The following is a 13973-nucleotide window of genomic DNA, read 5'->3' as shown; positions in this document are numbered from 1 at the left end:
TGGAACATAAAAGACAAAAAATACCTCTGTCTCATGTAAGATCCTGGCTTAGTAGATTCTGTGAATGAGGCTGAGCGAAAATCATGGACATAATTTTTTGAAGTCATATACTATTTTTTGGAGAGCTACAAATCTCAAAGCTATGTTAAGCTAGAAAATGAGGTGATTATAAACTCTAAGAATCCTGGTTGTAATATGTGCAATAAAAATCAGTATTTACATTGTCAGCTAAACGGTTTTACAGAATATTTAGGTACTACTAGTGAAAGACAAGGTGAAAGGTTTCACCAAGACTTCAAGACTATGGAGGAACGTTACTGAAGATGATGTGATACTCATATTATGGCAGATTACCACTAGATTTTGAAAAAAGAATGGTCCTTCAAAGAAAATTCAAGCGTTTTCGCAAAAGAAGGTTCAAAAATTTCAATTTTTTGTTCTTGCATTTTTAACTGTTAAAAATTAATATTTTCTGTATATTTAGTTTAGCTTCTACAATAATTTTCATAGTTTTTAGTTTTTTTTTTATTGTCTTTAAATATGAAATAATGGTTTAATAATATTTTTTCATTTTTTCCGCATAATATTTAATTTTTATATAAAACAATAATACCCCCTCCCCACAGAAAATACCCTCCAGAAAATACCCCTGGAAATTACCCCCCGGAATATACCCCCTGCAGAAATCCCCCCCCCGTAGAAAATATCCCCGGAGAATACCCCTCGGAAATCCCTTCTCCTGCGGAGTATATAGAAAAATAGAAGATTATGTAGTCAAATAAAAAAAAAACAAAAAAGACAAAATAGGTAGCGCAATAGCGCTCCCTAAGTAAAGAACTATGTTGGCACTATGTATTATTCATTTTTAATGTTTTTTTTTTTCGTTTTAGACCAGGGCACTTCATATAGAAAAACTTGTCGTAGAAATTTCAAAAGGAGCTCATTCTATTGGAAATTAAAAAGGCCATGCCCTTTTTGATAGTCGAAAGTGACTGATGGCAAATAGCCCCCCCACGCCCATCATTTCCCCAAGTACTTCCAATCAAAATTTTGCGATAGCCATTTTGTTCAGCGTAGTTGAAAGGTCTGGAAATTATGTCTGGTAGGATGATAGAGCCCCCCCCCGCCGCAGCCGTCAGGGCAAGGGTTGTAAGTTATGCCCTGAGGGCATATAAAGTTCTTATAGAAAGCGTGGTCGTATAAACTTTTGAGGGGCTCATTGGATGGGTAATCAGAAGTTCTAGTGCCCTTTCTAAGAATCAAAGTGATCGGAGGGCAGCTAAATCCCCCCTGCCACACACACATATTGTATTTTCCCGAAATGCATCTAACAGACATTTTGAGACAGTCATTTTATTCAAAATAGTCAAAATATCATTTAACAAGGCTTTTAGGGCTGAAACAAACCCCCAAAGTCTGGGGGCAAGGGTTGTAAGGTATGCCCCGGAGGCATTTGAGGTTTATGTGTTATGACCTGGGCTTGGATGGGTTTGGGCTGACCTACAAACCAGGGCTGGATTTGTATAATATGCCCTGGGGGCATAGAACATTTTTATAGAAGAGGTGATCGTATATACTTCAGAGGGGAATTATTAAATTGGTAATCAGAATTGCTATTGTCTTTTTTAGAAGTCAAAGTGGTCAGAGGGTAGCTACTCCCCTGTCCCCAAACGTCGTGTATATAACTGACAATCCACGGTCATTATTTTTTTTAGTAAAGTCCTAATAATGTTCTGGTCTTGAGAAGACATGGGGGTTTTCAACCCTACTGTTTTTACTGCTTTTCCGGGAGAGGTACTTTCCAGGGGGGGGGGAGTATTTTCCACGAGGGGTATTTTCCACAAGGCTATTTTTCAGGGGGGGGGGTATTTTCAGGGGTGGTACTTTCCGCGGGGGTATTTTACGTGGAGGATATTTTACGGGGGGGGGGGGGTAAACATCTAGAACCAGAAAATCAGCACTGAAAGCTGTGGCAACAAAACCACAACTGCCCAGTGTATTGGAAATTACAGTGATAACAATAGATAACAAAAGAGATAATGTTGACTACAGGAAGAGATAATTATATCCTGACTGATAATCAAGCCTGCTGAAAAGTTCTAAAGAATATAAAAAGTCGATAAAAGAAAGAATTTGATTGCTATGAAGTCGTGAATAGTTGGCAGCTGGTGGGAACCAAATTACAATGTTGTTAGTCTCAAGGTACTCTGAGATTGAGGGCAATGTAAGGGCAGACGAAGCAGCTAAGTCTAGAACATCATTGACACGTTATGGACTAGAATCTTTATACCAATGTCTCAAAGCTACTGGAAAGTCGCGGTAAGAAGTTGGAGTGAGGGAAGCGCTGGGAAAAATCGGCATAAGAAGCTCGATTACTGCTACTACTACTACTAACTATTCACCGCAGCACCAAGCCGCCTGAGGCCAACACATCTACGCACGCTCCTCCTCCACCCCAATCTATTCAAAGCCTTCCTTTTTACACCCGCCCACGAAGTTCCCATTTCCTTTAAATCTTTCTTTATGACGTCCTCCCACCCCAGACGAGGACGACCTGCTTTCCGTTTAGCCCTAGATGGTTGGCCTAAAAGAATAATCTTCGGCAATCTGTCATCCTTCATCCGCACAATGTGCCCTAGCCACCTCAACCTTTCTTTCATTATAGCCCTAGAGAGCGGTATCGAACCACATTTTTCGTGTAGCCTATTGTTTGAAATACAGTTAGTCAGCCGGGTACCCAGAACAATCCTTAACCAATTTCTCTGGAAAACATTTAGGAAATCTTCATCCTCTTTTCGGAACGTCCATGCTTCAGAGCCATATTTGACCACTGTCATCACTGTAGCTTCTAATATTCTAATCTTGGTTTGTAGACTTATCTTCCTATTCTTCCAGACTTTTTTTAACTGTGAAAAAAAAAACACCCTGAGCCGTGGCTATTCTATATTTAACATCTTCACTGCTCCCACCATCTTTACTAATAATACTACCAAGGTAAGTGAAGCTGCCCACCTGATCAATCTTTTCATTACCCAACGTCACCTTTTTATCTTCACTTATTCCTAGCCTTAGTAACTTAGTCTTCCCAACATTAATTTTCAAATCAATTCTAGCACCTTGAACTCGCAAAACCTCTAACACTTCATTCATTTTGCTCACACTTTCATCTAGGATGATTAAATCATTAGCATAATCTAAGTCCAGGAGACTTTTTCCTCCCCAATTCATTCCGTGGTCTCCCATTGCCTTTCCTGTGCTCCTTAAAACAAAGTCCATCAAAATAATCCATACAAAGGGGGATAGAACACAACCCTGCTTAACTCCTGATTTAATACAAAACAAGCTGCTAACCTCATTTCTGACCTTAACCGCAGCAGTGTTATTCTCGTACATAGCTATAATCCCTTTAATTTATTTTTCTGGTATACAACAAAAGGATAAAAGTTTTGATTAAGCTCTTCTACCAACAAAATCGAAAGTTCTTGTTCATAATCAATAAAACTAACGACCAAAGGTGTTTGATAAATCAGGCACTTCTCAATAGTTGCCTATGAAGTAAAATTTGGTCAACACATCCTCTACCTTTTCTAAAACTGCACTCCTCTACTCTTAAAACTTTGTCTACTGCATCTCTCAGTCTAGAAAAGTATCATATTACTAAGTAATTTACTACCTACAGAGACCAGACTAATGCCTCGATAATTACCACACTCACTTTTATCTCCTTTCTAATGAAGTGGCCTTATTAAGGTTTTCCTAAAGTTGTTAGGTACTTCCCCCTTTTCAAAAATCATATTCATAATCTTCAGTAACTTAATTCTAACCTCAGAGCCACCATATTTAAGAAACTCATTTACCACCCTATCAGCACCTGGAGGCTTATTATTCTTTAATCCTTTTAGTACTGTTGCTAATTCTTCCTCACAAAACAAATCTTCTTTCACATTCAAGGTATCAAAAACTTTTTAATTATCCTCTATATTTTTTCCTGCAACTCTATCTCGGTTAAGAAAATTCTCAAAATGTTCGGCCCATCTCTCTTTAGTTTCTGCCTTATCGCTACTTACGACCCCATTCCTATCTTTAACTGGGCCAAGTCCGGATTGACTACTCCCTCCCAATTTATTAACATGCCAGGACAATATTGTACTATTATGCCGTTTAGCTGGATATACCAGATCCTCGGCAATTTGATCCATGGCATCCACTTCACACCCCCTTAGTTCATACTTTAATGCTTTCTCCACTTTCTTTATAATTCTTTTGTTTTCATACGATCTATCACTCAGATAATTCTTGTACAAGTCCTTTCTCCTTTCTATTAAACATAAACCTTTTTAACTAATATTCTTAGATGCAGTTCTAGCTTTCTTCCCTAATACACCTTCAGCAACTTCACAAATTATATTTCTAAAATTATTCCAACTATCTTCCACATTATCAAATTTTAAAATCTCAAGTTTAGTATTCAACTGTTCCTGGCAAGTTTCTCTCAAATTCTCATCCTGGAATCTATCAACATCATAACTTCCCGGGAGATAGTTACCCTTCCGATATTTCAGCTTTAAATTAACCCTTGACACTACTAGATGGTGATCCTTACTTTTAGCATCATTAACAGCACTCCTATATACCCTAGTATCTTGTATCTATGCCAGTGTTCGGTTTACTATAACATAATCAATAAGGTTTGCTGTCTTACCATCACATGAATACCATGTTAACTTATGAGCCATTTTATGACCAAACACCGTATTGGTTATAACTAGATTGTTATACCTACAAAATTGCAAAAGTCTGTATCCATTACTGTTTTTTTTTTCCTACACCAAAATTTACCTAGGCTGAGATACCATCTATCCCTATTTCTACCAAAAAATCTCCCAGTAATAACATCATATTTATACCTGGGACCCTGTCTATTTGCTCCTGTAACTGTAAGTAAAATTCATCTGAGTCACTAGTATCTCCATCAGTCGGTTCTACAGGGGCGTATACTACTATAACTGATACCCTGAACTTTTTAGTCATAAAATGAGCAATTAGTATTCTATTATTAATACCTTCCCAGCCTAAACAAAACTTAGCAGCTTCCTTATTCATCATGAACCCTACTCCCTGTCTATGTACCCCATCCTTCCTGCCCGAGTAAACAAATTCTATATTACCTAATTTCATGCTTCCTACCCCTGGGATATGAGTTGCTGAAACTCCTAATAAATCCAGTTCGAATCGTCTGAATTCGTCAGTCAAATGTCAATACTATGGTTATTTTTTAACGTCGTAACATTCCAAGTTCCAATTTTCATGTTCTTTAAATCATTGAAAGTTTTTTGGCCTCAGGAAAAGCAATGGTCCCGGATACCAGTACAGGACGGGGACCACATATCTTCTCAAGTCTACACCGAAGTGCTTAAGTGGGCTTAGAACCAGACAGCAAGAAGTCCCTGGGACCTCCATGAATGGAGGCTTTTTGCAATCCTCGGCCAATCTTGGTCACAACATGGTTTTCAGCACTTGGCGATGCTCTTCTATCAACAAGAGTCGAAATCCTGCACAGACAGTCTCAAGCATATTACCCGCGACTCATTATATATTCATCCCTACAAATATTATGCTACTACGGGGAGGCAACCCATAATAGATAAATTAGCTAGGAAGAGGTTTTTCATCCCAAAGACGCCCATCAAAACATACCAAGCCCAGAAAAATTGTCAATTAGTCAGAATCCCGTGCGAATGCTGTGTCGTTTACTAGGCTACAATTTCCCCGAGGGGCGCCACTCCTCAAGTGAGAATAGAGTTGACCGCAAGGTCCCCAGTCTTGCAGGTACCCCGAAAAGATCGAGGGAGCCCTTTGCAGAGGCCGTTGTCCATAGATCTGGATCTTACACCCTGCCGCAGTTGTCCTCCTATAGAGTATCCTCCCGCGATGGTGTTCTGCATCACCATGCATTAACCCATTACTGGGAGAAGGTTTGCAACTCATGGGACTTGTGGACAAACCAGTGGGCCCTTTTGAGTGTAAATTTGAGGGACCTTCTTCCTCCTCCGCCTGTATTTATGTCCCCGGGCGGGGGTGCCCCAGTTTCTATTTTGTACCCCCAGGGACAAGGTCCCCCCTTGGTCCGTTCCTCCTATGGAGGTACCCTACATATCTGTAGAGCGTTCCCCTATCGCCTCCTGGGGACACGCTGAATGGCCTGGGGGAGGCCAGGAACATAAATTGCAATGAATTAAATAGATTACTCCTTAAGTTCAATCCGATGTTGACTAAACACATCCTAAGACTGAAAAAGTCTGATATAAGAATGGTCACCGAAGCCATAGCATTAATGACTATCTATTACAAAAAGGGATTTCTGAGTGTCCAATTTGCCGAAAGTTGAGATGGCCAACGTCAAAACAAAAAGGCATCTGATAGATTTTTTAACTTCTATAATCTATCCAAGCTCTTTATTATCATTATTATTGCTATTATTTTCATTATTATTAGCATGATGTTTGTTATTATTGGTGTTATTACTATTGTTATTATTATTGTTCCTATCTTATTTCACTGAAACATATTTTGTGATGATCTATGTGCGTTTTTCGGTGAATCGTTCTATTTTACCATCATTTGGAATTCTGTTGTTTTTCTGACTAGAAAGTGCAAAGCAGGTATTATTTATTACTCATATTGACACAACACGTAAAGAAAATTTTGCTGTGACAAAAAAAAAATTACGACTTTTATAAAATCAGAAAGCTTTTCTTATTCTGAAGCGTATCAAAATCGGACTCAACCAGAATTGTGTCAAGATTGCATCTTTAAACATATGAGATATTTAATATTTGGCTTAAGATTTACCTAAGCATTTTATAGAATACTACTTAATAAACATTTTAATTTTAATTTTTGCGTCATTAAAGATTGAACCGCTTGTTTCAGGTTTTATCTAGCTCTGATTTTGTTTTGTTTTTATTATTTAACAACAACAATAAAGGCTAAAAAAAACTTGTAACAATTATTTTGTCCTCATAAAATTTTACCAGCCCACATAAATAGACATTCTATTTGCATGATACTTTAATTTCGTCATGATTTGGAGGTTCATTGGCATTTATTGTCGTTCATTGTGTAATTTTTATTTTTTCATTTGTGCTCTTCCTCTGGATTTAGAAAAAACTGGGTACTATGAATTCAAACCCTAAATTTAAAACAATCATGAGTATTCGAAGCTCTTTGTACTTTAGTTAACTCATGAAGTATGCTGCAGTACTTGAAAAGGGTTTAAAGTTGTAGCTTCCTCCTCCCCTCCGTCTCCTGAGACGTATAGTGTATATTTTTAAAATTTTATATTTTATATAAAATTTTATAGTGTATAGTGTAAAATTTTCAGTTTTTAATCTTGGCATTTTTTTTAGAATACTCTGATATTTCACCTTATGCCACTTTTCAGCTGAGGGATCTGCCTAATAATGTTACTTCGATGTATGGAAACTCACAAACATCGAATATAATGAAAATAGTAAGTTATCAATTAGTCCGTTTATAGATGTCATTATATTGATACATAGGTACATTGAAAAGCTAGTATACTTAAGAGTTTAAGCTTTGGAAATAAGAAAAGAAATATCGTATAGAGCCGAATGAAAATCCTCAATAAATTTTGGAGAAAGGCACAGCCTACGCCAGGTTTCAGCCGTAGAAACGAGTTATTCTTAAATACTCTCAGAAATGTGTTCTAACCATTCCTTAGGAACCTGAGTTTAGTTATTGTTAGAATGCTAGATACTCATTTTTCAACCCAAAGCACAAGGTATAGGTCAAAGTAGTATATGCCCATGTAGATCCGACTGATGGAGATAGTAGCGACTCAGATGGAGTTTAACTTACAGCAACAAGAACAAATAGACAGGATCCCAGATAAAAAAAAATGGTATTTTTATTAATGGATTTTAGCGCCAGTTCGGTAGAAATAGGAGTAAATGGTAACCTTAGCCCAGTTAAATTGTTTGTAGGAAAATGAACTAGTAACGGATATAGGCCGCTGGAATTTTGTAGGTATAACAATCTAGTAATAGCCAATACAATATTTCGTCATAAAATAGCCCTTAAGCTAATTTGATACTCGAATGATGGCAAGACAGCCCATCTTACTGATTATGAAAGTATAAATTGATGTTGTATTGTACTATTATTGATGTTAAATGTAAAGAGTCTTAAGACCGCAACGAATACTACGGGCACCCCAGTCTTTAGCCATAACCAATACTACGATCACCCCTGTCTATAGCCATAACAATTGCTATAGTCCCCCCCGTTCTTATAGTCAAAACAAGTCTAAGCACACCCATAGGAAAACAGCTTTTTTTGGTACTTTTAAAGTCATTGTGAAAATCTAGAAAGATGTATGGATCAATTTTCTTGATTTTATCAAGTTTTCACATTTCTCCTTGTGACATTTTTTTGTTTTTATTGTTTTTTTTTAAGTTTTTCTGTGTATTTTTTAAGGATGCTGTTAGCTAGTAAAACATTGAAAGTTAGAAAATCGGTGGTTTCTGACCAGGCCCGTATGCTTTTTATCAATAACACCATTGAAACTAGAACATAAGAAGCTTTCCTTAACTCACGGATATAAGCAAGAATACTAAATTTAGTTTTCGCAGTAGAGAAGCATTGTCAAGAGAGACAACTGTGCAATTACACTTTCTTCAACTTTTAGTTAAAAAACACTTTATTATTGAAATAAGTGGTTTCACAGTATTGGAGGTGAATGGAGTGGACAGTGTTGATAAGAAGACAAGGTTCCCTTATACTGCAGTAGAAATTGCAATGGGTTGCCAACTAAATTTTAATGTTAAGTAGGTTGAAATGTTTGGCAGATATGTAATATCATTGAGCAGATTCAAGCTGGAGGAAAAATTGTGTTTTGCAACGAAGGTGAACATAATACATAGATCTAGACTACAAGGTTTGTCGAATGCAGTATTAAAGTATATTGAAGACAACGAGTTGAGATCCCTTGCGAAAAAAGAGTGAAATATTTGATATTCTTTTATTACAATTTTAAATAAAAAATGTTTCATCATCATGAAAGTTTTTTGTCTGGATAGATGTTTTAGTTAGTTATCAGTCGTTTACTCCCACCAGTGGCGTTGTTTTTCCCTTGATAGTTAATAGTACTAATGTACTTGCTAATAGTTAATAGTTAATGTACTGGATAGCAATTTTTCCCTTGATAGTTAATGGTTCTTTTACTTCCTAAAATCTATCAGTCCAAGATAAGATTTTCTTGTTTTAAGACTTTCAAAAATGGATATGAATACACCCTCTATATCTGAAAATAGGACAGAAATTGAATCACTGAAAAACAAGAAATCCTTGAAAACAAAACAAAAATTTCATTGAAAAAAACAGGAAAAAGAAATCATCGAAAAAGAAAATAAGACAGTGTTCTTTATAATAATATTCGTACTGCAGCTAGATAGGTCAAATGAGTTTTAATTTTTTTAATTTTTAATCAAAAAAATTGTTTTTATTTTTATTTTCAAATATTTAAATCAAAACTCCAATATAGTACAATTTCTTCTTATTTGTAATTGAAACACCTAATAAGCGCTGATAACGTCCCATTCCTTGCGTATTGGATTCACATACAAACCCATAAATGTAGAACTGTCTCTATGTAAACTACAATGCTGAATCCTTTCTAATTTTGCTTTTCTAAATATTTCTTTAAACCAGCTCCAAAAAAAGAATTGACATAAATGTACTGAGAATTATTACTGGTATTAGTCGCACGTAACGCCAGCGCTACTGGTGTGACACTTGTCTCTCCATCAGCATTCTGTAAGAAATGTTGAATCCAAACAAATATATATTTTTTTCTCACAATTTAGATGTTTTATGGTCACATCTGAGTGGTATCAACCCAAAATCTTTATCTATTCTTATCAGTTTTAACATGCAGCACTAGGAGACTGAGCTTTGGTAGGTGAAAGGAATTTTAGGCATACAAAAATATTTAGTACCCCCCTTCCCTTCCGTAAATGTACAATGATTAACACAAAACAAGTTGTGTAATTTGCTAGATGTCGCTTTTTTTAACAAAGATACACAAAGTAAGGTTATTTTTCAAACTCTAGATGTCAATTTTTTCCATCCAATTGGCATCCCTGGCAGGTTTTTAATTAATGTAAGGTTTCAACTGCAATAATGCAAAGAATTGTTCAACTTTTCTGGATATTCTTAATCAAACAATGCTCAATGAGAGGTTAATAAATTACGCATTTTTTTCGAATAGTTGTGAAAGTAAAAAGCAATTAATAATTAACTCATCCTCTAGTCATTTTTACAGGACAATCTTATGTGTGTGTGTTTGATTCGTCCTAGCCGAGTGGTTAGTGACTTCCAACTTGAAATCCTGATGTCCGAAGTTCTAGTCCTTATTGTGCTGGTTATTTGGTTCGGATCGGGAGTCAATGGTGTGACTCTGTTAGCACTTTCAGAGCCGACCCAGATTTAACTAGGTACCTGGAGAAATCGGGGGGGGGGGGGAACATGGGAAATGTCAGATGATTTACACCCAATGAAGAATGGCACTCCCAGCCGAAGGCAACAAATCAGGAGACCGGTACCTGCGCAACGCAGACCACTGGTCAGCATGCAAAAAAGTTTGTTTTACTTTATGTGACGAATCATAACAAAATAATTGTGTTTATAATTATAATACTTTCAAGTCACACCAAGTTTCAGTTGTTTTTGTAGATAGTAGGAATTTAGATTGCTACTGAACATTTACCAAATAATACCAAAGACTTTACATATAGTTTCAGGAATCGTATAAAAGGTGGAGCATGTTCTGCATGGGGCACATTAGCCTTAGTTTAGTCATGGTATTCTACTATACATTGAAAGTTAAAGAATTTCCAAGGATCATATAAGCCTATGCTCCATTATTTTAAGCTTTATTTCGGCTCCATTAATGATCCATCTTTTGGTATGTATTTGGAAAACGAAAAAACAAATTAGATATCAAGAACCTATAGGCTGCGGGACACCAGTAACTTCAGATCTTTTGACTATGGAGCATAGAGGAACTTAGGCTTGGCCTGTTTTTCTACGACCTATACTTTTGGCAAAATACAGTCTCTGTCGGTATTGGTCAGTAATAATTTCCAAGCCCAGTATGTGAAAAAAGTGAAAATAGGTATTTAAAAAGTTGTGCTTCCCGAGCCTTAGACATCTAACTGAAGTTTTTTTTCTTTCTCTCTCTTTTAACTATGTTTTTATATGTGTGTTTATAGTCTATCCTTTTTATAGTCTATCGAAAGGTTTTATTAATCAAAATATTTGTTTTAACTATGCAATAAGACCTAAGAGTAAGACTTAATTATTCAGATAAGAATAAAAAAAATATGCTTTAGAGAATATTATAAAAGTCTTTCAAGCCCTCTACATGTATTGTCGTCAGAAAGCCCAAATCAGGATGATGAAAAGAGTATTTTTCTAGTCACGGCTAAGAAAGTTATATTTCAATTTCAGCTCAATTTTTGTCTAAGCCAAACTTGAACATAACATTTCGAATTAGTCTCTACTAAACTATATTTTAATGTTAACCACATTTCCTGCAAATTGGAGAACAATCTTTCAGTAATTGAAAAATTCATTTGGTCTCCTTTGGTAAGTGGATGATTATTCCATATCAAGTCCTACGTGCCTAAATTAAATCTTTGTTATTGATTCGCAAGCTTGTCCAAGCTCACGACATTTTAACAAAACAGTTTTTTTTTCAATTCTTTTTTACCCCAGCTTAAATTGTGTGTCCACACTTGTCTTAAAGTAATTAGCGTCATTTTGAGGATTAAATGTATCAGAAAAAACTCGGAATCGAAAAAACTAATAAACATCCGAAGTACCCCTGGCTATTTGAATTCTCATATATTCATGCTGAGTGCTTCAAAATTATAAATAAGGAATAAACAAAAAAAATAATTTAAATGTTTTAGGAACTGATTTATTGCTTAATTTCCCAATATATTTTTTTTTATGTGCTTGAAATTTATTTTTTTTAGAATTGCATGAAAGACACAATACTCCCTGGTTACAGCACTAATCCCCCAGCACTTCCGGAAAGACCAACTTATTTGTATGAAAAAGTGAAGCATCCACCAAATGTTCAGTCCAGAGACTTCAGCACTATTTCTACATACAAGTTGGAAACGTTTGCCGAGTGTGACATCCAATCAGGTATATGTCTATACACATTAGTTTCCTCGTTACCACTGAAGCTGGCTCAAAAACAATAACTTAACAAAATAACTTAAATAGTCAAAATAATATTTGATATTTTATTACCTTCCAAACATAAAACAAAGCTTATTTAGGAGTAGAATTCATCGAATAGAATATCCCCTAAATAGTGGTGATAATCATATAACGCCATCTTCCACATAGTTGTATTTGTCTTTTGGTTATTCTTTGTCAATAATTTTGAAATTTACGTGATTATGTTTAAAATTTGCATGCTAAATGTGAACGTGCAATGGTATTTTTTTTTTTAATCCAATGTTTTTCCGTAATATGTATGTTTTGTTTTCTTAAAAATTTAAATTATTAATATTTTTTGGACCAGAGAAAGTTTTACTTTTGCAATTTTGTATTCTGGACTTCCATACTTAATTTTTTATCTAGTATCTACAGTTTTGCGTTTGGTTTTCTGAAGCTTATTTTTATCTGAGACACTAAAAATATAAAAATAAATTATGGGAAAAATCGAGTTGCAACAACGACCAAATCTTCTTTCTTTTTTGTATCGCTTAAAGAACCCATCTGTTAAAATTTGCGAACATTAACAGGCAAGGGACATTAGCTTTTAAGTGTGTATATGAGAACTTGCTTTCTTAATTAGCAAAAGGGATTGGTTCTGCTTACATAAATGGGAGAAATCATATTAGTAAATGTCTATTCATTTGTATTGAGCCCCCCTAAACGATTAGTTTATCTCAGTAGTATCCCATCCCCTCTGTGAATTCAAAGACACCCATATTCCATTACTTTAACGACACACATAACCCAATGTGTTATTGGAGTTGCTAGTCCCTCGTATCTAGCTAAAAACTTCTAGGAGAGTCTTAACATTATCTGGAAACAACATATGCATATTTTTTTGATGAAACCATTCAATTAGCTTAAGCGCAGCCCTACACACATGGCGTTATCACAATTTCCGGGCGACAAGAAAATTCTTGAAAATGCATGTCAGCTATTACTTCTCACGGAAACAATGCCAATGATACAAGCACCATGTATTTCCATTGTATAAGGTATCTCAGACAAATGTTTTGATATAAAAGAATGATTAATGTTTTGATATAAAAGAATGATCGTCGAAGATATTTTCATTAGATGAAGTGAGCTTAATCTAACAGGATGTCTAATAAAAGTAATCTTAACAAGGACTCTAATATGCAAGAGGTTTCTGATCTATATATTTTTGTTGTATGCTTAGCAGACGGGCATTGTTTCTTATACAGTTTCTGTTTATCAAATGACATTTATAGATAGATAGATAGATAGATAGATAGGTTTATTTTCCATATATCAGTAAAATAATTACATAACAATCTACAAATCCCCACAAAGGCTCCATGGCCTGTAGGAGGGGGATTATGAAAAGATCAAATAAACATTAAACATTTAGACGCTTAAGATTTAAACAATATAGAAATAACATTAATATTTAAACATATAAAAATAAGCATTTTAACTTGATTAATAAAACGAAAAAAAAAAAAAAAATAACAAGGAGAGTTAAATAAAAAATCTTTATCAAAATATAGTGAATAAAAATATATAAAAAAAAAAAAAATTAAAAAAATATTAGCAGCAGGCAAAAGTAAAGAAAATTAATCACATGAAAACAAATATTTTTTACTAGTCTTTTGAAGGTGCCAAACGAGTGGCATTCTCAAGCCGAATCGGGA

General features: G+C 35.2%; 1 protein-coding gene across 1 annotated transcript in view; it reads left to right on the top strand.

Annotated features, from left to right (window-relative positions):
* Positions 1 to 13973, top strand: part of LOC148942772 (cell adhesion molecule Dscam2-like) — a 551837-nt gene that overhangs the window by 521280 nt on the left and 16584 nt on the right. The window contains exons 27-28 of the mRNA XM_089101980.1: positions 7410 to 7513; positions 12063 to 12237. Of these exons, the coding sequence (XP_088958106.1) occupies positions 7410 to 7513; positions 12063 to 12237 (279 nt within the window). The remainder of the gene's footprint in view (positions 1 to 7409; positions 7514 to 12062; positions 12238 to 13973) is intronic.

Source organism: Artemia sp. Qi Xiang Cuo, chromosome 16 (genome assembly GCF_049724085.1).
Source record: "Artemia sp. Qi Xiang Cuo chromosome 16, ASM4972408v1, whole genome shotgun sequence".
Lineage (NCBI taxonomy): Eukaryota > Metazoa > Arthropoda > Branchiopoda > Anostraca > Artemiidae > Artemia > Artemia sp. Qi Xiang Cuo.
The sequence above is the reverse complement of the archived record's forward strand: the minus strand, read 5'-3'. Positions and strand labels throughout refer to the sequence as shown.